The 23,343-nt window shown below is 38.2% G+C and overlaps 1 protein-coding gene and 1 non-coding gene across 10 annotated transcripts in view; both read right to left on the reverse strand.

Moving 5' to 3' along the window:
• Positions 1-3,062: 3,062 nt before the first annotated feature.
• The window catches only part of PANK1 (pantothenate kinase 1), a 120,605-nt gene continuing 100,324 nt past the window's right edge, over positions 3,063-23,343 (reverse strand). For 7 of the 9 annotated variants that reach the window (XM_034931073.2, XM_034931071.3, XM_063607803.1 and 4 more), the window contains 5 exons: positions 19,351-19,604; positions 13,901-14,077; positions 13,286-13,409; positions 8,739-8,864; positions 3,063-4,540 (listed from right to left, as the gene is read on the reverse strand). In XM_034931073.2, coding sequence (XP_034786964.1) covers positions 4,481-4,540; positions 8,739-8,864; positions 13,286-13,409; positions 13,901-14,077; positions 19,351-19,604 — 741 coding nt within the window. In that variant the 3' untranslated portion in view covers positions 3,063-4,480. The remainder of the gene's footprint in view (positions 4,541-8,738; positions 8,865-13,285; positions 13,410-13,900; positions 14,078-19,350; positions 19,605-23,343) is intronic. The other 2 variants (XM_008950674.5, XM_057298950.2) reach the window with 1 other exon arrangement.
• MIR107 (microRNA mir-107) lies at positions 12,836-12,916 on the reverse strand. The gene has a single exon (NR_106561.1). It is a non-coding gene; the product is annotated as a microRNA mir-107 (primary transcript).

Here is a 23,343-nt window from a genome sequence, read left to right on the forward strand (position 1 = left end):
TTATTAAAAATTAAACAGATGAGCAAAAGAATGGGCAGCTGGTAGACCTAATAAACGATGTACACTAATGAAATCTTTTTCACAAATGTGGGGTCATCTTCTGATCACTGGGAGGAAAACTGCTTTCTAACAATTCTTGTGAGTGATAGTTTACGACGCTCCCAGTATTGAAACCTTCTTGCTCAATGAATAGACTCATAGTGGGGCTGTAGCTATTAGTAGCCTGTGTCCTCTGAGAAAGTTCTCAAGAATTTTTATAGCCATCCTACTTACAGTAAAAGCATGGTTCACTCTGTAGCTACTGCATGAGGTCTGGCACAATAGGGAAAAAAATGGAATAATGTTAGGTATTCAAAAGTACGTAACTTGTTTACTCATTTACTTCAACAGAGCATTTTGCTTTACCACTTTGAAACCTGATTATTTCTAGTTTCACTTTCCTTGAAACTCTTTGATGACTCCACAGTGACTACGGAAAAGTCCGCAATGTTAGCATGGAAGACAAGTCCTTCCACAGTTGGGCCAGCTTCCTCTTTCTCACTACCTGGTTTCTGTCTCATGAACCAGGCTCCAGCTATAGCAAAGAGCTTCCAGTCCCTGAATAAGCCAAGTGGTTTCTTCCCTCAGCGCTTCTGCTCACCCAGCTCCCTCTGCTTGGAAAGCCCTCCCTTCCTCTCCACTTAGTGATTCCTATTCTTTGGTTAAGACTTCACAAAACCTTCTCTAGCACCTTCTGGAAGACAAATGACCAACCTCTCTTCTGGGTAGAGGCCACTACCCTCACAGATTTCTTATAGGACCTGGCTCAAGTTTACTCCCAACACTGCATCTCCCACCACTTTCTATTTTTAACTCCAGACACTGGCCTCTTTGCAGTTCCTAAAATCCCTATTTTCATTTGCCAGGAGTGAAAAATATTTTCTCAGACATTTACACAATGTGTTCTCACCTCCATTCAACTCTCTGCTCAAAGGTCACTTCCTAGGAAAGGCTGTCTTTGACCACCCTGAGATATTCCTCCCCTTCTCATTTTTCTGAATAGAACTACCCCTTCTTTTGCCTTTACACCAGCTTACTTTTTCTTTGTAGTACTGATCTAACATTATATATTTAGTAATGTACCTCTCTTCCCTTCTAGAATATAAGCTCTGTGATGGTGGATCTTTGTTCTGTTTACTGCTGTGAATGTGAATGAATGAATGATTGAATGGCACTTGTGGCACTTGATGACTGATGTTGGCTTGAGATTTTGCTGTCTTTCTCTGCAGGGGCTGTATCCTATGCATCTTAGTCTCCAGTTCCTTCCTGGCACAGAGTAACTTCTTAATATTCCTTCTATGACTGAACGACATCAAGTATACATTACCTATAACAATTGTTCCCAACAAAGAGACTCTGAATCCATGTATACTGAATAAGGTGAAGAACACAACTATATTTCCACAATCCCTTTGTCTAAAACTCGGGATCAGATGTGTTTCAAAATTCAGAATCATTTATTTATTTATTTATTTATTTGAGACAGTCTTGCTCTGTCTCCCAGGCTGGAGTGCATTGGTGTGATCTCGGCTCACCGCAAGCTCTGCCTCCCAGGTTCACGCCATTCTCCCGCCTCAGCCTCCCAAGTAGCTGGGACTACAGGTGCCCACCACCATGCCTAGCTTTTTGTATTTTCAGTAGAGACAGGGTTTCACCGTATTAGCCAGAATGGTCTCGATCTCCTGACCTCATGATCCGCCTGCCTCGGCCTCCCAAAGTGCTGGGATTACAGGCGTGAGCCACCACACCCAGCCAATTCAAAATCATTTATTACTTAACACCCCTGTCAGAGTCAGTATCCTGTTATCTAACTCATGAAGAGCTTTGCAACAAAACAAGAGCCCTACTACATGTGAGAAATAATGCTCAAGTCAGCTTTTGCTGCCAAGTGAGCTGTCAAGATAGATTTCTTAAGTATGGGATTTTGGAAGTGTGGACAAGGAGCTGTGGATATGTATTAGCATATGGAGATTGGTGAAACATCTCCATACTAACATGGGTTTCCCACAATCCAGAAGGTTAAGAATTACTGATTTAATAAATTAGTTTAAATAATTTATTTTTTCATTGTAGCTAACATTAATGAAGCATTTACTTTGTGTCAACCCCTGTGCTGAGCTCTTTAAATATGTATGTAAAACTATTATTTGTCCCATTTTATAGGTGAGGAAACTATGGTTTAGAAAGAGGCTTAGCATATCTTTGAACTGGTAACTGACTAAGCTGGACCCAGACTGAAGCTGCCTCACGATAAAAAGCCATGCTCTTACTTCATATTGCACAAGGTCAAAATTCTTTAGTCTTCCCAGTTTCTTTGTGATGTTGATTCTAAGAAAAGTTTCTGTAATTCAAGTGAATGTGAAAATCCTCAGGCTACAAGATCTCTTTTGTAAAAAACAGGCTGGCTATATGTAGTCAACATTTAACTGATATTTGTATAATGGAATAATGTATTTTCTCAGCTACACCAATATTTTAAATGTTTGTAATGAGAGATCAAGTGATTTCAGATAATTAAAAAAAATACAGTCACACTAACTTGCCCTGATTTCCTTTGTAGAACCATGATCTGCGGAATCAAGGTCTGCTGTTACCTGATAGATGAGAATAGGAATAGAAGAGGCCATCAAAAGGCACTAATTATAAATAATATGTAGATTTTTAACTTATCCTTTTCAAGAACACTTTAGCTGTCTGAATTTTTTTAAAGCCAGATAGAAGTTGATAAAATGCATCTGTGATGACCAAATTTTGAAACTCCTTTGGAATTACCAAATATAGCAGTGGTAGTTGGCATTAAGGAGTCACTTGTATAGAAACAATAAAGCTCTATTTTAAAAATCTATGCATAGGGCTACAGCTTCACCTGAAGACAGTGTTTTGGACCATACCACACTCATGGGAAAGCCTCCAATTTTGAAATGTAGAGTAGCAAAAACACAACAGACAGTCATTTCATGGTACAAAGCAGATACTATAAACATGAGAATTAAGAAATGAAAATAACATATACACTAAAAACATCACAACAGAAACAGGCTTTATTTCAACCAGACAAGTGAATTCTTCAATTAACATCAACTTCTTCAAGACTTGAAGATATGGAAATTAAAGACGGTGCTCAGAAGGCAGAGAAAGGAAGATTCATCATGGAGTAATTGTTCTGTCCTTCAAAAATCCCTTTCAACAATAAGCTCAATACACAAGATCATGGGATCTCATGCATCCCAATATTTGTACATGACCCTCATTTGAAAGTTACCCATCAGTCTTAATGAAATCTTTCAAAAAGAAAAAATATATAGATCAGTATAAATTATTTTAAATTTTAGAAACTGAGATTGAAGTACAGTTTTTAGTTTAAAATATTAAAAATGAAAAAACCTTTAACATTATTAAAGATGTGTTGTTACAAAGTTCCTAGATATATACATGTACAAAACAAATAGATATTACTATCTGACACCTCAACCCATGACTTACCCTAAATCTCCTGATATGAACAATTAATCTACTGGGAGGCTTTTCCCAATAAGTTTCAAATTTCTTGCACAAAGATTTGCTGCCATTCATATTCTGTGCATGGATGAGGACATTTAATCACAGACTATTTCAACTTAATATAACCTAGCATAAAATAAATCCAATGAAACACTACATTTATAAGCGATAGGACAAACTTGCATATAATTTGCAACTTTTGCCAGACTCATTAAATTCATTAACACATTCAGTCTTCTCTTCACGGGCATTTTCAAGAGCTTTAGATCTTGTGCTTAACTTTGTATTGAGCTGGTCAGCACCTTCATTGATATGAACAATTATGTCAAAGAAAGGTTACAGGTAGGGGGAGGGACATCATCTGAGGACAGAAACAGAGGGAACGACTCTTTTTTCAGAAGACAACTAAAACAGAAAAACAAGACAAAAAAGGGTACAAAACAAATAACAAAAGTGTTCACAGTAAAACATGCCAGATTTGTAGTTTCATTTGAAACCAACAGCAAATCATGAAACGTCATGAAAAATATGAGTCAAGGTAAAATCTCCTAGAGTAATTACTAAATGAAGTTAAAATCACCACACTGATCAGTAAACCCCAGAAGAAAAATGAACAGCGCTTACATATCAGGTCCTTCTTAAACATCAAACAACTTTTCAAAGTTAATGCATACAATTGGTAGGTTTGGCCACGCTGCACCATTTTTTTAAAAAAATACAGTATACAGAAAAAAAACCTTTTATATTCCCCCGTTTTGAATCATTAGCTCAAAACCTAAGAGTAAAAGATCATCTGGAAGGATTTTAAATTATTTACAAATCCAGCAGGTTCATCTGCCATAATGGCTTGGCTTCCGTCCCAAAGCGACTTTCACCTTCTCCAGCAGCAATTTTTTAGTTCTCTGTCCTTTTGGGAGGCTGTTTCCTCCACTGCTTGTCTCTACTTGTCATCAGTCATTTTGAACAGTTCCAACAGTGCCCCAACGGCTCCAAAATAACCCTACGAAAACAATACAAAACGATGATCTCTGAACCTTAGCCAAATATGTATTGTTTTTAATAATTCTAGGAATGCCACTAATATCGATAAAAGAGAAATTTAAAACCTAAATTGTGTGTCACAAAACATGGCAGAATAATAACAACTATAATTTATTGGACACCTACTTATATGTATTAAATACATTCACATATGTAAATGCTTAGAACTATGTCTGGCACATGTGTGCTAAGTGTGTGCCAGGGTTGTTAGTATTATAACTATTTCATCTTTATCTTTGTCATGGCAAAACACTGACTATTATTTCACATATGAGAAATGGAAGGTAATAAAGTAAATTACCCTTGCAGGGTCACAGGTCTTGTACCAGGGCTCAATACCAAATCTGTCTGACTTTAAAGCTATATTTCATGAGAGAAAACCCTAAACTTCCCTCAGTAGCTCTTGCAAAGGCACTTAAATTAGTCCAAGCCTTACTTTGCCCATCTGTAAAATAAAAGACCATACGTCTATGAAAATGAAAGGAACTAAAAAATATAAACTTTTAGAGAACTATGTGTTAGTTTGTTCAGGCTGCTATATATAACAAAGTACCCTAGACTGGGTGGCTTATAAACAATAGAAATTTGTTTCTCACAGTTCTAGAGGCTGGGAAGTCTAAAATCAAGGTGTCTGGTGAGGACCCATTCTTCATAGATAGCTGTCTTCACATTGTAATCTCACATGGCTGGATTACGTGGTGGAAGGGGCAAGGGAGCTCCCTTAGACCTTTTTATAAGGATGCTAATCCCATTCATGAAGGCTCAGCCCTCATGACTTAATCACCTCCCAAAGGCCACCTCCCAATACCATCACTTTGTAGATTAGGATTTCAACATAGACATTTGAAGTTGGTCACAGCACAAATAATCAGTCCACAGCAATCTGTTTCCAAAAGGCAGGATGCTCCATTCTTCTGGCACTTGCTGAACTCAATAGTTATAACTGCAGCAGTAGGTGTGAGTGTGGCAGGATGTGGATGGATCTTTGCTGCTGCTGCTGCTGCTGCTGCTGTCAGCTCACATTTATTGAGGCCCCACTAATGCTAGAAGTTGTTCTAAGCACTTTACATGGATTTACTCATTTACCCATCACAATAACTCTATGAGACAAATATGATAATTGCCCCATTTTACAAATGCTAAAACAGAAATGGAGAGACAGAGTCATTGTCTAAGATCTCACAGTCAGTAAAACGCAGTGTTCTTAACTACCTGGCTAGATGACTTCTCTTAAGAGATGTTCAGTAACATTAGTTGAATGAATGAGAAATTTAGTGAGGACTCCTAAGGCCAGGGCAGGTGACCAGAAAGCCACCATACCAGTGCTTCTCAAAAGTTGTCTCTCCATAATATTCTCTAGTAAGGCCCGCGTAAGCCAGAGGGAATTTAAGAATGTAGAGAATCTTCTGAGGAACGCATTATGAGGGTTACAAGAATACTCCATTTTCACTGGCCATAGAGACTGAGTTATGATATAGGGTAACAAACCAAAGCCAGAGTCCACAGAGGCTTAGGATTGTACAGGGTGATATAGGCAACTACATTTTTACCTACAGAAGTGAGTTTCCCCAAAATGTTGGCTTTTATTTCCTATCTTACCACCTAACTTCCCACCTGATGTTATAGAAGACTTTTTATCCCTGACAGTTTCCAGGCTTTGTTGTCTGCATTAGGCCAAGAAGATCTGGACTTATGGTTACCAGATAAGACACAGATAAATGGCAGATAAAATAACTGGGCACCCTGTATTTTTTACTGCTAAAAATGGCAACTCTATCTGGACTAGAACAGGAGTTTTCTTTTTCCTTTTTCATTATTTTTTTTTAAAGGCTGAGATGTTTTTTTCTTTTTCAAACAAAACCTTACATGGAAACTCCATAAATAATCAGGTATTCTGGCTGTGGGGGGTAGGGAGTGGAGGTTCTGGGACCTCATTCCCCCTCACTCAATGCCTAAAGTCTGCTTTAAAAACAAGAGCTTTCTTTAGTATGAATTTCTATCATTGGGCCTTAACTATTTTGTATTTAAGTACCTGTTTCATATGCTTTAATAAAACAAAATACAGGCATAGAGAGTTCTAAATAACTCTAAATGCATTGGTAACTTCTTAAATAAATAGCTCAGTTTGAAAATGAGAAAAAAATGGCACAGTAGTTATTCATTACAATTGAAATTGACAATACCAGCTCTCTCAATGTTTTTCTGCTGCAGTGTATACAAGAGATTAGATACCTCCAGTGATAGCTCATTGCAGCACTGCAGCATTGATTTTAAAGGAGGTGACAGAGGAGGTGGAAGAGAGAAGGGCCCCCACTTTTTGGTTTATATTATGGTAGAAACTCCAAGTAAGGGGGCCGGGGTGGCTCACGCCTGTAATCCCAGCACTTTGGGAGGCTGAGGCGGGTGGATTACCTGAGGTCAGGAGTTCGAGACCATCCTGGCCAACATGGTGAAACCCTCTACTAAAAATATGAAAATTAGCCAGGTGTGGTGGCGCACGTCTGTAATCCCAGCTACTTGGGAGGCTGAGGCTCGAGAATTGCTTGAACCTGGGAGGCGGAGGTAGCAGTGAGCCGAGATTGCGCCACTGCACTCCAGCCTGGGCGACAGAGGGAGACTCTGTCTCAAAAAAAAAAAAAAGAAACTCCAATAAGGGACTCTGAATTTACTGACACTCTCCATTTCCTTTGTAAAGAGGTTCACTAATGGTCAGGTACACTGACCTCTCAAGGCCAATAAGCTACTCTTAGTAGCCCAAGCACTTCTGTTCTTACCAGCTGAATTGCTTACTTGCCAAGAGTCAGCTGTGTTTATCCTTAAATTTGTTTATGACAGGTTGATTGTAATGTAATAATCTAGTTTAACTATATACCACCTAAATCAATAAAAAGAGCACAAATTAATGGTCAGTTCTATGAAAATTCAGTTAAATTCTTGAGAAATATTGAAAAAGGTAGTCAGAAATAATTGCTGTCTACTTAGGTGCATGCCACAACGTGAAAGAGAGAGAAAAAAACCTGTAAAAATTCTGCAACCAATTTACTTCATAAGTATCTTTATCTTCTTAATCCACTTTAAGGAAACAAACTGGAAATCAAAGGAGGTGCATAATATTGTAGATTATGAAAGAAAGATAACTACAGGACTCCAATCGGAGAAACCATGCTCAAAAATAGGCGTTGGTCTCACATCAAAAGATTGGTAAGTAAGTGCACATTTACACATTTTAAGGTACAATAAAATGGTTGAAGAAAGCTTTTATTAATGATTACTCATTTTATCTGACTTTAAAACTTTTTAAAAATGTTATTATAAATTGACAACTTATAATCGTATATATTTATGGGGTACAAAGTGAGGTTATGATTTATGAATACAATGTGAAATAATTAAAGGAAGCTAATTAACATGTATATAACTTCAAATACTTAGATTTCTTTGGTGAGAACATTTGAAATTTACAAGTTTGAAATGTATGTTCCCATTTCCTCTACCCGCCAGCCTCTGTAACCACCATTCTACTCTCTGCTTCTATGAGTTTGATTGTTTTAGATTCCACAAATAAGTGAGAACATGTAGTATTTGTCTTTCTGTGCCTGGCTTATCTTAGCATTTTTTCCAATTCCATCCACGTTGTTGCAAATTACAGAATTTCTTTTTAAGTGCTGAATAGTATTCCATTGTGTATATGTACCACATTAAAAAAAAAATCCATTCATCTGCTGATAGACACTTAGGATAATTCCATAACCTAGTTCTTGTGAGTAGTGCTGCAATAAACATGGGAGTGCAGGCATCTCTTCGACATACTGATTTTAAATCTTTTGGGTAAGTATTCAGAGGTGGAACTGCTGGATCATATGGTAATTTTATTTTTAGTTTTTTTGAAACTTCCATGCAGTTTTCTATAATGACTGTCCTAATTTACATTTCCAGTGACTTTTTAAAAAATTAAATTAACCAACTACCAGTCCTGGTTGTTGGATAAGAACGCTTCCATTTTATATATGCTTTTTTCTTATCCTTTGTGTAAATGCAAAGTGTAAATGGCAACTTTTCTACTTGACCAATTTAAAAAGCTAAGAGACCTGCTGATATGTTAGCCAAACCAAAATATACTCCACATATGACAGTAAGTCTATGCAAGCTCAACCTACCTCATGTTCCAAAAACAGAGCTTTTAGTTGTCCTTTGGACCAAAAATCCATGGCATATGCCAGCAGCTTCATGGAGACCATATTGATTCTGAGAAAATTTCCAACAAACACAACTCTGTCTATATTCTGGAAAAAATATTAAAGAAAACAATTGAATCATGGCATAAAAATAGCATTTGGCAAAGACCCAATGTTCTGTATGTCTCTGTACAGAACCTTGAAGAGTGAATATTCCTTGTTTTTTTGGTGGAATTATTTCAACATCGCCAAAATGAAGTTAAACCAACCTTATAGTGCATTCCACAAGAACAAGAGGCTGAGATTTTTGTTGGGCAAGGCAGAAACTGATATTGGACTTATTTGCAGGTGTTATGTCAGACTGCCTTACGTCTGACATTAAGCTCTCAAAACATACGTATATATACAATTTTAACTGGAGTTCAAGTTCAGCTAAATTTTCATGTGTAATACCTCAATCCCCCAACTTCTAGGTATAAAATAACCAACTCACAAATAAAACGGCTATGGTATGGTTTATTTGTGTAATGAATAATGCTCAATTTGTTCTCTGCTGGATACTAGAAATACAAAGAAGAAAGAATACTCAGTCTCTGCCCTCAGGATATGTGGTGGAATATCCTGTTTGGCCAACACATGAGTTAAAATATGGTAACAAAAAATACTCTATTTTTGTCATCATGGATGTGGCTTTGCATTCTGAACATACACTTATGAACATTCCTCTCCTATCCGGTTCATGCAGACATGCTTCAAATCCCATAAGCTTCTAGCTCCAGTGCACTCGTTATACTTCCCACTCCCCCAGATATTTCTTAAGCTCAAACTGGAGCTCAACCTGTCTACCATGCAGAGACTGCTCACCACTCACTCACTCACTTAGAGCCAGTTGCTATGGTCACTCATATCAAAGGCAAGAGAGTCTTTGAAGCTGGTATTATTTTCTGCTTAGTCTATCAAGAGTAATCAGGGTCTGGGAACATCACCTTTTAACTGCCTCAAGTTTTAACAATGAATGTTCATTAACCCATTAGCCACTGAAAATTTTCCGTGGGTGGAGGAGTGGAGGTAGTTTTAATAAATTTTCATTAAAAAAAAAAAAAACTAGCCACAAATCACCCAAACTAAGAGGTAGCAAGGAACACTCTAAGAAACTCAGACTAAAAAGAAATTTAATGAAATTGAGGAGTTTTGCCCTTTCTCCCAAAACAAGGGAGTCCAAGGGAGGATTTGCTCAAAGCCCAGTCCTGCATTACCCTAATAGAAAGTCAGAAGGAGTAGAAGTGGCATTAAAACTGGAAGAGCATTCCATGTTTCAAATAAATTCCAGGTGGGTCAAAGATGTTAAAAAAGAAAAAAAAAAAAAAAAAAAAAAAAAGAAAGAAAGAAAAGAAAAAGAGATAGGGAAAAATATGGAAGAATTGGAAAAAAAAAGTTGAAGTAGAAAATGCATAATAAAGGAAATCATCTCAAAATAATTGCTACATTTACTTTAAAAAGTTAAATTTATTCGGGGAAAAACATCACCACAAACAAATCCAAACGGGAAGCAAAAAATGGAAAATATTATCAGTACATTTCACATAAAATGGATTTGTTAATTAACAAAGAGTTCCATAAATCAACAAGAAAAATAGTCCAACAACCCAATAGAGTAATGAGTAAATAATATTAATAGTTAATCCCAAAATAAGGTATAATTTTTAACCTATTACATTGAAAAAAATCAAAAAGTTTGATAATTCTGTGGAGAAACTTGTACCGTTATAACCCTGCTTGGTGGGAATATAAATTAGAACCACCTTTATGGAGGGAACTTTATATCTGTTAATATTACAATCAACATATCCAATGACTCAGCAGGTTCCCTTCTAGGAATTTATCCTATTGATATACTCACATGTAGGCAAAATAATATACATGTGTATACATATATGTGTATATACCGTATACAAATACACTGAATTTTTAAATAATAGTAAAAGACTGGAAAAACCTAAATATCATTAGGAAATTGAACAAATCAATAACAGCATATCTATATGTTAAAATGCTATATGGCCATTAAAAATGAAGCAATTTAAAATATACTGATATGATCAATTTCAAGATGCGTTATTATGTCAAAAAGCAAAAGGCAGTATTTTTAGAGATGCTTATTAAAATATATAGGGTAGATTGATATAATATCTGGGATTTGTTTTCTAGTATTTTAGCAAAAAAGAGGGAAGAAGGAGAGAGGACCAGAAGGAGGAGGAAGAAGAAAATATAGAGAAAGCATGTGTTGTGAAGCCTTAATGATTGCAGAATCTGCACTGATGGATTAATGGAGGTTCTTTATACTGTTCTCTCTCCTTTACATATGTTTATGAATTTTCTTAATAAAAAGCTGATAAAGCAAGATATAGAATAGTATATGGAGGGTGAATTGTATAGCATATAATTATATTTCAATAAAGCTATTATTTTGTAAAAAGAATGTTATATAGAGTTTGCTACCTTTGGAAAGATAAATGTATCCTACATTACATACAATATAAACAAAGATATATTGTAATACGTACAATAAAAACAAACAAAAAAACCCTAAAAACAATGGCAGCCTCTACTGAGGTTAACACTGAGAGACAGAAGTGGAAATGGTGACTCACTTCCTTGTGTATCCTTCTAATGTCTTAGAAGTCTGTATTATGTGTTTGTATTATCTATCCAAAAATTTGAATCAGAAAATTTATAACTGATGGGGAAGCATTTCACAGCATCTCAAGAATCACAGCAAAAATGTTTTAGATTTGGTAAACGTGGTGTCCCTCAATGAAATGGCTGCAATCAAAGGTTCTCAAATCAGTGACTCCAGAGAGCAAAGCAAGGACTGAGGGACTTGGTGGCTGCTCTCACGGGAAATGCAACACTGCCAGTCACTGGTGCGGCCACTGGGAGTCTGCACTGACTGGACACCCTCTGGTAGAGCCTTGGCCCCAAGGCGACTGGTGATTCCCTTCACTCATTCAGCCCCACAGAAACATATAAAATAGTTGCTCAAACCAGTGTATAACATGGCTACATTTTCAAATTGGCACTCGCTCTACTCCACCAATCAACAATATTGAAATTGAAATCAAAAGTGAAAAGTAAAGTCAGTTGCTCTCTCCCAAAGGGATTCTGATGCCTGTGAAAAGACCTGCTGACCTGCTGGCTCACTCCAGCAAAAAGCACAAGAGGCCAGCTCTGTGGAAAGTAGGGGAAAGGGCATCTATTGCTCTGTGGGGCAAGGGTTGTTACCAGCTGACCTTTGAGAGCCCATGAGTACAGCCAACTACACACATATTGGTCTTGGGGCTTGTTTCATTACTTGGAAAAATTCCCTTTAAAGGTTAATGTCAAGAAATAAACTCTGTTACGTTGAGTCCCATGACTCAAGTGGACTTTGAAAAAACATCTCTGGAATGCTCTTTTCTCTGAGTATCAGCCTCCCATTTAAACTCCGTCTGAACTGAGGGCTTCCAAAAAGGTATGTCGCTGATCTGCAGGCCAGTAACATACTCTGTTCAGTGTTATGCAAGGAGAGTATGTTTTTTGTCAACCCAGAACTCAAAGGCAGGGCTAACACCTGTGTATCATAAAGACTGCCTCATACACTAACATTCAACTATTCAACTGAGAGGGGGCTCAAGGGGCTTTCTGAGTACCTATAATGTTCTATTTCTTGATCTGGGTGATGGCTATACAGGGGTGCTTGTGTGTGTAAATTAAACTGTAAGCTTATAATTTGAGCCTTCTTCTGTATGTATGTCACCTCTCTATTAAAAGCTGTATTTATAAAAACTCCATTACAGATCTACTGCGGTTCTTTAATACTCTCCTATCACCTGTTCCATGCCTCAACTCCTCCTTCCTGTCTTTCTAATATACCTCAGTGTGAAGAGTTCTACTTTATACACCTTGTATTTCAGAAAAGGTTCAATTTTTTCCAAACGAATCTTGCAATGCTTCAAAACATGTTAATACAACTTTGTATGTCACCAGCTCCACCCCTTTTTGTGCCTGGGACTCTGGCTGGCCTTGGCTGTAGCAAGCTCTCTGTGCTTTGATAGCCCTGTACAATGCTGCTTGAACTCCATGCCACAAGGCAACACTGTAAAGAAGCTGAAAGCAGAGAGAATATCGAATATTGCAAGTGGAGCATTTTACCTGCAGTTATGTGCAAGGATGCTCAGACCTTTTCCTCACATTTCAGTGGACACATGGCAATAATGATGGTTAGAGAGACTATGACATGGGTTGTAATTGTATCCTGTTTCCACAGGTGAATGGTTTATCATTCATTATCATCCAGTGCCTTCTTAAAAATAAAGCATATATTCCTCCCCCTCCCCCAACACACACCCCTCCTGTTCGGTAAAGTGTGACTAGAGTAAAGGGAAGCTTTCCTAAGGATATGTAGTTGTGTAAGAGTCAACAGGTGTTGCACTGCCAAGATGATGTGTATGAATGACACACAGCTTTCACCGGGTTGAGTAAGGCCTTACCTCATTCAACGCACACATCCGAGCAATGGAGCCAATGTTGTTGGTGATGGTGACCAATGTGGCCCGGGCGAGGTCTTCCTTGCTGATGGAATCTCGCTTTTCTTTACTCATCATGTTGCCAAAGCTATGTTGGAAATATTAGCGAGAGTGTTCAAAATCGTCCTCAGGCAGGGCCCATCCTTCCACCAAAGTATTGTGGAAGGCTCTACGAGTAACTGTTCAAACTCAAGTGATCCAATTTTGCTACTATGGTTTATAAGCAGACAGAATTATAGTATGCATGGCTGACTGCCCTTTTCTTAATAGGGACAAAGTAGCATGTCCATTAATGGGGGGAAAAATTAATGCCTCTAGATATCTGGACAAGAATGGAACAGGTGAAACTATTGCAGTTTTCTAGAACCTTCTTTCAAAGTTGCCTTATTTTAAGAACAAGCATCAAGAGCTAAACATCTCAGTGCTTCATCAAGGGCAGGAGATCAAGTCTGAGCTCTGATACAACAGGTATCTGCACCAGGCTGGTGGATTGACATTTTAAAACAACTTAGTGAATGGCCAGGGTGGAGAGGCTGCCTTGTGTTTAATCACTACTGCTCCTAGCTACTTAATCTCTACCTTGATGCTACAGCAGATCCTTGAAGGCCAAATCGTTCATAGTCTCCTCCGTAAATGTCCTTCACCAGTTTATCAACATTGGTGCTGTCGCCTTTAGCTGCCATTTCCAGAGCTTCTTCAAAGGTCTCACAACCAGTCAGCAAGCAACATAGGCCTAGGAATGTTCCACCTCCAAGACTGAAGGAATAATAAGGTTTATTTTTAAATTTTACTTTAAGATATGCCCATCCAAGTCCCCAACTACGTCAAGACTATTAATATGGGTGAATAAAAGCAGACGAACAAAGGGGCACTTGAATTAAAGTGCTAGGGTGCAACAAAGCTTTAGGGTAGACTGGATATGAAAAGAGGGCAGAGACTAAAAATAAACATCAAGGAAAATTTGCCCCTAAATTTGAGAACAAAACCAAAGAAAGACTCTCACTGATTTCTGTTGTGAGACCTTCAACTAGCCACTAACCTGAGTGCTTTGTTCAGCCTTCCCACCTATGAAATGGGGCCAAATCATGATCTCTTCTATTTGGGTGGTCTGAAAGCAGCAAATAACCAAGAAATAACTCCTATTAAAAAACCATATGCAGCTGAATATAAATACCTAGAAAAAGAATTTGTGTGTACATAAAGCATAGTTCAAAGCTATGAAGCCAAACCCTCTGATGACAAAACTGACCCAGGATTGTGCCAGGAGTGGCCTGTCTTAAAAGCTGTGTTTTACCTGACCTTGCTTCTCTAGCAGAGATAATCTCATTTAGCCTCTTTGAATATTTCTAGAAAGGAACCACTGATCTGACACTGAATTTTTTTCTAGTAGACTCTCCAGAAGGTTTTTAGTATATTACTTACCACTCCATAGTAAAAAACAGTAACAAAGGTCATAAAGTGGTTCCAATGGTTGAACTACATTTAAAAAGCTTTGACTTGTTTAGGGGGAAACTTCCTCTAAAACAGCCTAGACAAAATTAGAAAGTAATTACAGTAGCCAAGAATGAACTCAATTGTGTATTAATATCAAAGTTACCTAATGGAAAGAAAAGCAGATTCAGAGTAAAGTATCGCCAGTGAACTCCCAGCAGGAAAAGGAGTATTGATTCCTAAAGCTAATGGACATAGGTTTTCCTATTTCTTTACCATGTAGAAGAGTAAATGAAGAAGAGCTGCTCACATCCATCTGTTCTGAAGCCCCAAAGAGCTACTAGCTTTGGAAATTCAATTTGTGTTTGAGCACTGGCTTTTACTTCTAAGAATAAAATCAATTTGGGATTAAGGTTATGTTTAATAATGTCAATAACTGTTAACAAGAAGGTACAAAACTGTAGATAGGTACATAGTTCTTGAAGATGCATCTAAAACGAAACTGACCGGGCATGGTGGCTCATGCCTGTAATACCAGCACTTTGGGAGGCTGAGACAGGCAAATTACTTGAGGTCAGGAGTTTGAGACCAGCCTGGCCAACAAGGTGCAACTCTGTCTCCATTAAAAATACAAAAATTAGCCAGGTGTGGTGGCTGACACCTGTAATCCAATCTACTCAGAAAACTGAGGAAGGAGAATTGCTTGAACCCAGGAGGTGGAGGTTGCAGTGAGCCGGGATTGTGCCATTGCACTCCAGCCTGGGTGACAGACACAGCGAGACTCCATCTCAAAAAATAATAAAATAAAATGAAATAGTGAAACTATGTATAATATTCTTAAATTGTCATTTGTATAAAAGTATACTTGATTGAGGCCAGGCGTGGTGGCTTATGCCTGTAATCCCAGCACTTTTGCAGGCCAAGGTGGGTGGATCACCTGAGGTCAGGAGTTTGAGACCAGCCTGGTCAACATGGTGAAACCCTGTCTCTATTAAAAATACAAAAATTAGCCAGCCATGGTGGCACGTGCCTGTAATCCTAGCTACTCCGGATGCTGAGGTGGGGGGATTACTTGTACCCTGGTGGAGGCTGTAGTGAGCCGAGATTGCGCCACTGCACTCCAGCCTGGGTGACAGAGCCGGACTCCATCTTAAAAAAAAAAAAAAAAATATATATATATATATATATATATATATATATATATATATATATAAAACTTCATTTACTAATACATATATATACACACACACATATATATATGATTGAAATTATGGGTTTTCATGGAAAATTATGTAGCTAGGTACCACCAGTAGCAGCTACCCAAACTGTAGATGCAGTTCCATGAGTAAAGGAAGAGGTCCATGTACATTATTACCTTCACAACTTAGTCACAGTACAAACTTTGGATTTCCTCTAAGAAAGTTTATCTTTATTTACATTTAATGCAGTATGTCATTCTACATTGCTGGTTTCAGCCTACCTACAAAACTACTGTGGGAACATGTTTTGGTTTGTGTGCTATTTGGATTTGTTTTGTTTTCTCCCTGTGTGTTTTTAGAAAGATGTCTTTGCTTCCATTTCTAGCTTCTAAATATCTGTCATCCCCAGGAATAATCTTTCTTTGGACATTAAGGATTTGTATTAATCGAGGCATTCAACAACCCACTCCAAAGGTAGGCAACTGAAGACACTGGCTAACTTAGAAAGAAGGTAACCCATTGGCTGATGTGTTGGTATAAATGAAAAAGGGCAAGTGCCTTGTATGACTGGAAAATGACAGACAACTCCACATAAAGAATTGGAGCAAATGAGGTAAAGCGAGCATGCATTTGCACAGTGAGTGCACTGCAGATAGGAGGAAAGAATGCATGGCTGCAGAAGAGCCACATGTCTCCCAGCACTTTATTAATATCCTTAACCTGCTAACCATTATTTAATCAAGTGATTTTCTTGCTCACAATCAGATGCATATGTTTGTTTCAGTAGGCATACAGTAAAAACTCTCAGTATATCAGAGAGAAAAACAATGCAAGAAAAAGCTGTAGAATATTATCATCATTTAAAAATAAAACAAAACAAACAACATCATAGTGGGGGATGTTAGGAAACAGCAGAAGAAACCTTCAATTAAGTGCTCATGCCCTTAAAACAGATTCCAAAATAATGAGATGAGATGTACTGCTACTTTCACCAAAGTTTCAAAATTATCTGCATTCCTCTTTTAACAGAGTACACATTCTACTGTCAGCTATGAAGTACTATTTCTTCCATTGACTTCTATAATTGGAGTTGTGTCACTAGGAAAAAAATGTTGCTACCCAATCTGGGATGCAACAAAATTATATATAACACTGAAATAAACCATTTGAAATCATGTTTAAAAGGAAACTGACATCCTGTGTAGCTTCTTAAAAATAAACATCTTTAATGTTTAATGGGAAAATCCGGTATAATACAATAAGAAAAAACCTGGAGTGACAGCTATCAGTTCACAATACGAGTAGCAAAACTTAAAGCTAAGCCATTTGCTAAAACAGTGGTTCCCAAAATGTGTTTTACACACTCATACTAACCATAGATACTAACTTCACTGCTAACAGTAATCGTTTATGTCAGAGGTTTCCTAACTTGAATTAAAAGAAACCTTTGGCAAAGCAACTCTGGATCAGGATCACAGCCCCACAGACTTGATGTTTCATTCCCCTCCCCTCTCGTGGTAGCCCCTGAAAGGGTTCTCTATTAACCTGCAGGCTTCGGTAGCACCTTTCCAAAACTACTGATTGAAGAGAGAGTTTATAGGGAAGCTTGAACATCCAGACAGAATTTGTTGATGACTGGAGAATACTGGACATTAATGGGCATTTACCAATATTTATAGACATTATTACACACATAATAGAAGCCAAACACCACAGTTTGCTTCTTTGCAGCTATCCAAGATGACCCAGATCCGCGGAGCCTCCAAGTTTAAGAAAGTGTACCTGTGATGTAATTCATTAAATTGTTAAGTGTTAATAAAACTAAATATCTCTAATGGTGAACAATGTATAGCTTGCTGTTACCTTGGGACTAGCTTTACCAATTCAATTACTCCTTCTGGGAGGCGGTCTGTAGTAGTTTAAAAATTATGTTTATCAAATCACTCTCTAATGTAAAACCAACTCAGCTGAAATATTCATGTCTCTGATATTCCTGACAGTCCTCATGAGATCACGGAGTCAGTTTTGTTTCTTGTGTGAGCAAGCAAACTTCTATATTCTCAATGAGAAAATGTACACTTGGTAGCAATTAACTTACAAAACAAAGCCTATACTCTGGACACAAGTAGGTTTCAATTAGAATGTGTGTGTGTGTGTTTGTGTGTGTACATGCATGCCAGGGTTTCTCAACAGCAGCATTAGTGATATTTGAGGCTCAATAATTTTTTGTTGCCTTATGTACTATAGGATTTTAGCAGCACCCCTGACCTGTACCCACTAGATGCCAGTTGTAACAACCAAAGAAAAAAAGATGTCAAACATGTCCTGGGGGACACTGTTAAATCTTCCCCTCTTCAGTGGGGAACCACTCATTTATCACAAGTCATGGAAATGTACTGCAAAAGCAATGTTCTCCTCCTAATGGGTGAGTAGTCCTGCAGAATTTCAGTACTGGAAAAGTCTGTAGAAGCGATCTAAGAAACAGCACCCTTCATGGCAGAAATGAGGATACTGAGACCCAGAGAAGTGACATCATATCTGCATCTATCAAAAACACCGGTTTCAACATCAAGTCCCAAAACACATTCTACATGGCACTAATCTCCTAAGTTATTCCTCTAAAAATGGGTTCTATGGTTCCACATGCTGGAGAAATGCTTCATATCAAATCCTCCTCCTAGAATTAAGGAAAACCTATTTAGTTTTGTTTACACTGTGATGTCTTAGAGAGATCTGACCCTAGATGTTTTTCCCATGTTGAATACCCATTAACAGGAAGCTGAGCCCCTTGGCTCTTACAGGGGCCTTGGGGTGTGTGCACTGAAAAACAAGGCCCTCTGCCCCACCATGGCCATGGGGCTGTTTCCCTGTCTACTCCACTCCAAAATTCCCTAGGAGGTATGCTGACTATTCCAGTTTTCAGGTGGAGCATTTGGCCGAGGGTAAAAAAACATTCTTTGTAGACATAGTTTGGTTTGCTGTTTGGAATGGTATATTATTTCAAGCAAGTCACTCTGAGCTAGGCATCAATGAGGGTCCAAAAGAAGGTTTCTTCTGAAGTCATCTCTGACCATCCCAAGTATCCTTCCATCTGAATTCTACTGACCCTGCCAATCATTTGGCACTTAATGTATACCTCCTTCTTGGCAAATTTCTGGTGTGTGTGATCCTTCTTCCCTCAACCTGACCGAAGTTTCTATCAAGGCAAGAACTGTTTTATTAACATTTATATAAATCACCCACATACCACTTTAACACACCATTTGATAAATTCTTTTTGGTTGGCCAAGGAGGCCAAGATATTTCTTTTAAAAATGTATTCAATATAAATAACCTTTTACTATAAACTGGTCATCAAGAAAGAGGTCTGGGTTCAAGCACAAGCAGAAACATGTTTACCTGGTCCCTGTAACTCTTTTATAGTTGTCCTTGGAGTACACAGCTAGAATGCTGACACCTGAGCCCATGTTAACCAGCAACATAGGGTATGGGTTATCAAGGCAGTACGGCTTTTTTTGACACAATTCAGGATTTGTGGGATTTTCAAAATAGTAACATTCTGGCTTGCCGTTGAAGCCAACAGAGTCGACATAAAGCAGGCCCTGAATCAGACAGTCCAGTTCATCCAGTTTATGCAGCTGCAGGTCAGCAATCTAAAACAAAACAAACAACAAAATAAAACCTTGTGAGATAGGCGACCATCTAAGGGGAAGCCCCAGAGGTTTTATTTAAGATGGGGTCATTCACACGAAAAGCATGGAGACACCCTTAAAACAAGTTGTAAAATCTTGCAGATAATCAGCCACTGCACTGGAAAAGTAGCCTTGGCTAGATGTCATACCTGCCCACAGTGCATGCTAAAGGACAAGAGCTTGCCTGATTGTTTGAAATGCACCCATCAGCGTGTGTTGTGGGTTGAATGGTGGTCCCTGAAAGATGGCACTATGTCCTAATTCTCAGCACTTGGGAATGTGACTTTATTTGGAAAAAGGCTCTTTGCAGATCTAATTAAGTATCTTGAGAAGAAGTGACCATCCTGGATTACTGGGGTGGGCCCTGAGTCCAATGGCAAGCATACAGACACACAGGAGAGATTTAAAAGATGCAAAGGAGAAGGCCATGTGAAGACAAAGGCAGAGACTGGAGTGCTGCTTAACAGGCCAATGAATGCTGACAGCCACCAGAAGCTGGAAGAGGCAAAGAATGGCATCTCCCCAAGAGCCACTGAAGGAAGTACGGTCCTGCTAATGCTTTGAATTTGAACCTCTGGCATTAAGAACTACAAACGAATAAATTTCTGTTGTTTGAATCATTAAGTTTATTTGTTATAGCAGTGACAGGAATCTAATAGGGAATGCTGCCAAGAAAGAGGTGCTTGCACAGGGTGAGCAGACTGAGAATATTCAGAAAGCAACAAAAATACTATACTTCCTTGGTAGAGCATGAAGTCCCAAGGGACTGGGAACTGGGGTGAATCACCTTTGAGCCCACAAAGCCCTACTCCCCTTTTTCCAGGCTTGGGCTCTGTAGTTAGATCTGGCTTTGAATTCTAGCTCTAAAATTTACTTAACTGAATGATTTCTCAAACCTCAGTGCCCTCATGTGTAAAATGGGGAAGATAATAATAACATTCATTGCACACTGTTGCTGTGAAGATTACCTAAAAATATAGGTAAAGTGCTTACATAAGCCTTGGCAAATACAAAGCGTTCAAAAAATGTTGGCTCTTTTATTAATGTCTGGGGTGGTCCCCAAGTGCCCTATTATGTTCCTGTGAGACAAAAATGTACAGGGGCAAAAAGGTAAAGGGGAATGACCTGGCTGAGGGCTAGGCTTAGGGTCTGGTAGCCATTTTGCCTTCTCAAACGTTTAATTTATGATCCTCAAATATATTACTACTGGCCCAGAGATCTGGAAACATCATTTTCCATGGACCAAAGAAAGAAAAAAATCTAACAATCACCAACATGAAACTGAACAAACGAAGATAATTTAAGAGACCCAATATAAATTTTTAAAAAATCTCTTTAAAAATATAATAGCAAGTATTTACTGTTTACTACATGCTAAACCCTTGTACCAGATTATTTAATTCTCCCTAAAACCCTAAAAGTTGGTACTATCAACCTTATTCTATGGTTAAGATTCACAGAACTTAAATAACTTTCCCTAAGTGACACAACTAGCAAATATCTCCCAATGACTTGCTGTACTTCTCGTGTCTTCATTGTCATAATGGGTACTGCTTCTGGAGTCTGGAAACAGCCTACACAAGTACTAGACTCAGATATTTTGTCAAAAAGATATTATCTTCATTATAAAAGTTAAGAGGTAAAACGGGCTGGGGTGTGGTAGTTCACACCTGTAATTCCAGCATTTTGGGGCACCGAGGTGAGAGGATCACTTGAGCCACGGATTTTGAGACCAACCTGGGCAATATACGGAGACCCATCTCTTAAAAAAAAAAAAAAAAAAAAAAAAAAAAAAAAGCCTGGTGTGGGGTACATGCTGCTGGTCCTAGCTGCTTGGGAGGCTGAGGTGGGAGGATCACTCAGGCTTGGGAAGTCAAGGCTGCAGCGAGCCATGGTCGTGTCACTGCACTCCAGCCTGGACAACAGATTGAGATTCTGTCTAAACAAACAAACAAAAAAAGAGCTAAAACAAAATTTTTGACTTCATGTTACTCATTCGAATTTCCTATTTGACAACATTTTTGACTTCACGTTACTCATTTGAATTTCTTATTTAACAAAATCCTCTGATTGTATACCTGCAGAACGGAATTAGTTAGAATAGGTTACCAACCAGATAGTGGATGTATTCTTGATTATTCTTGAAATAAACATTCTAAATGACCCATGGTGCTAAGTAAATCTACCTCATAAATGGTTCTAAACATTTCTTTTTTTACCAAGTGAAACTTCTGTATGAGATGTATGTAATTATACATGTTTTAAGAAGCAAAATTACAGGTATAAAACTATCTGGAGACCTGAAAGACTATAGCAGGGCATAGCAGTGTAAACACTATTTCCTCTGTTCTCCCTGATTCCACAGCCTTCCATTGCACTTACAGCACAGGTCACATTCTGGCTTGTTTTCTAGGTCTCTTGCTGCCCCTTAGCACTATGCTCAAAGGCCTGCACATAATAATTGCTTAATAAACATTTATTATGTGGAACAGGGAGTTATTATCTCTTGGATCACCCCACACTGAAAAGTAGCAATTTCATCAGCCAGTCTTGGAAGTATAGGTTAACTGCTTAAAAATTAATCAGAGGTTCATCAACAATATTGACAGCCAATTCCAGAGCCAACATAACAAACACAAAGTCTGTCCTGCTGGACCTCCTGAAACTATACTAGGAAAAAAGAAAAACCTGCCAAGGCAAATAATCTACATACGTACTACTTTGACCTGAAAAGAAACATCATTATTTCACCTTTTCCCTAAAAATTATTTTCTAACAAAGTGCTAGCAGCAAACATCTCTTCTACACATTTCACTGAGGGGTGGATATCTCTGAAGCTTGAGGTCATGCATCCCCAGACAGGGAAACAAAAATATGTGTCACTTTCACTGAGCCCTACAGAGACCTCCCTCAAAAGTCTTCACCATCTGGGAAAAATGACAGGGTCCCAAATGCAGGCAGTGAGTCATACTGCTACTTGGATTTTCAAACAGGACATCTGAAATTCAGGACAAGTTGGGAATTAATTATCAGACTTTGCAGTCCATTAGTACAACTGAATGAACTTTGTGGAAAGCTTAAAACAGCATGTTGAGATTTCAGCTAGTGAGAAACACTCTTTCTCGGGGCTTAGTTTTCTTTACATCAAGGGCCACAGACTCAAATGCTTAAAGGAGACTGTAAGAAAACAAAGGAGCAAAGGCCTTGACTAGATGTAGAGTCACAGAATGATAAGGACTGTAGCAAACAAGTCAACCTGCATATATTTAAAATTCACCTGCTGTCCACTGTTTCCATGTGATGTTGGGGGCCCAGTGTTACCAGATGACCCTATTTTTCAAGAGCCAGAAATCCAAATTTTTATGTTAAATCTTCCAATTTTTAAGTGCTGACAGCTAATTTAACATTAAAAAAAATACATTGCAGACCAACAAACATGTCTGTGGGCTGAATCTGACTCCCATATTACCAATTTTATCTATATATATCCTAATGCTGATCCTATAATGGGCCTTAAATGATCAGAAATCTGAACTGCTAGATCCAGCAAATATGCAAATGAAGCTTCAGGTCATTTGAACATACTTTGTAACTAAGATATGCTGGTAAATGTTTAACAACCAGCTCTCTGAAACTAAAAGCCCTAGTTTATAGCATTTACTAATTTCCATCGTATAATCACCCCCGACCATGACCAATT

Source organism: Pan paniscus, chromosome 8, assembly GCF_029289425.2.
Source record: "Pan paniscus chromosome 8, NHGRI_mPanPan1-v2.0_pri, whole genome shotgun sequence".
NCBI lineage: Eukaryota > Metazoa > Chordata > Mammalia > Primates > Hominidae > Pan > Pan paniscus.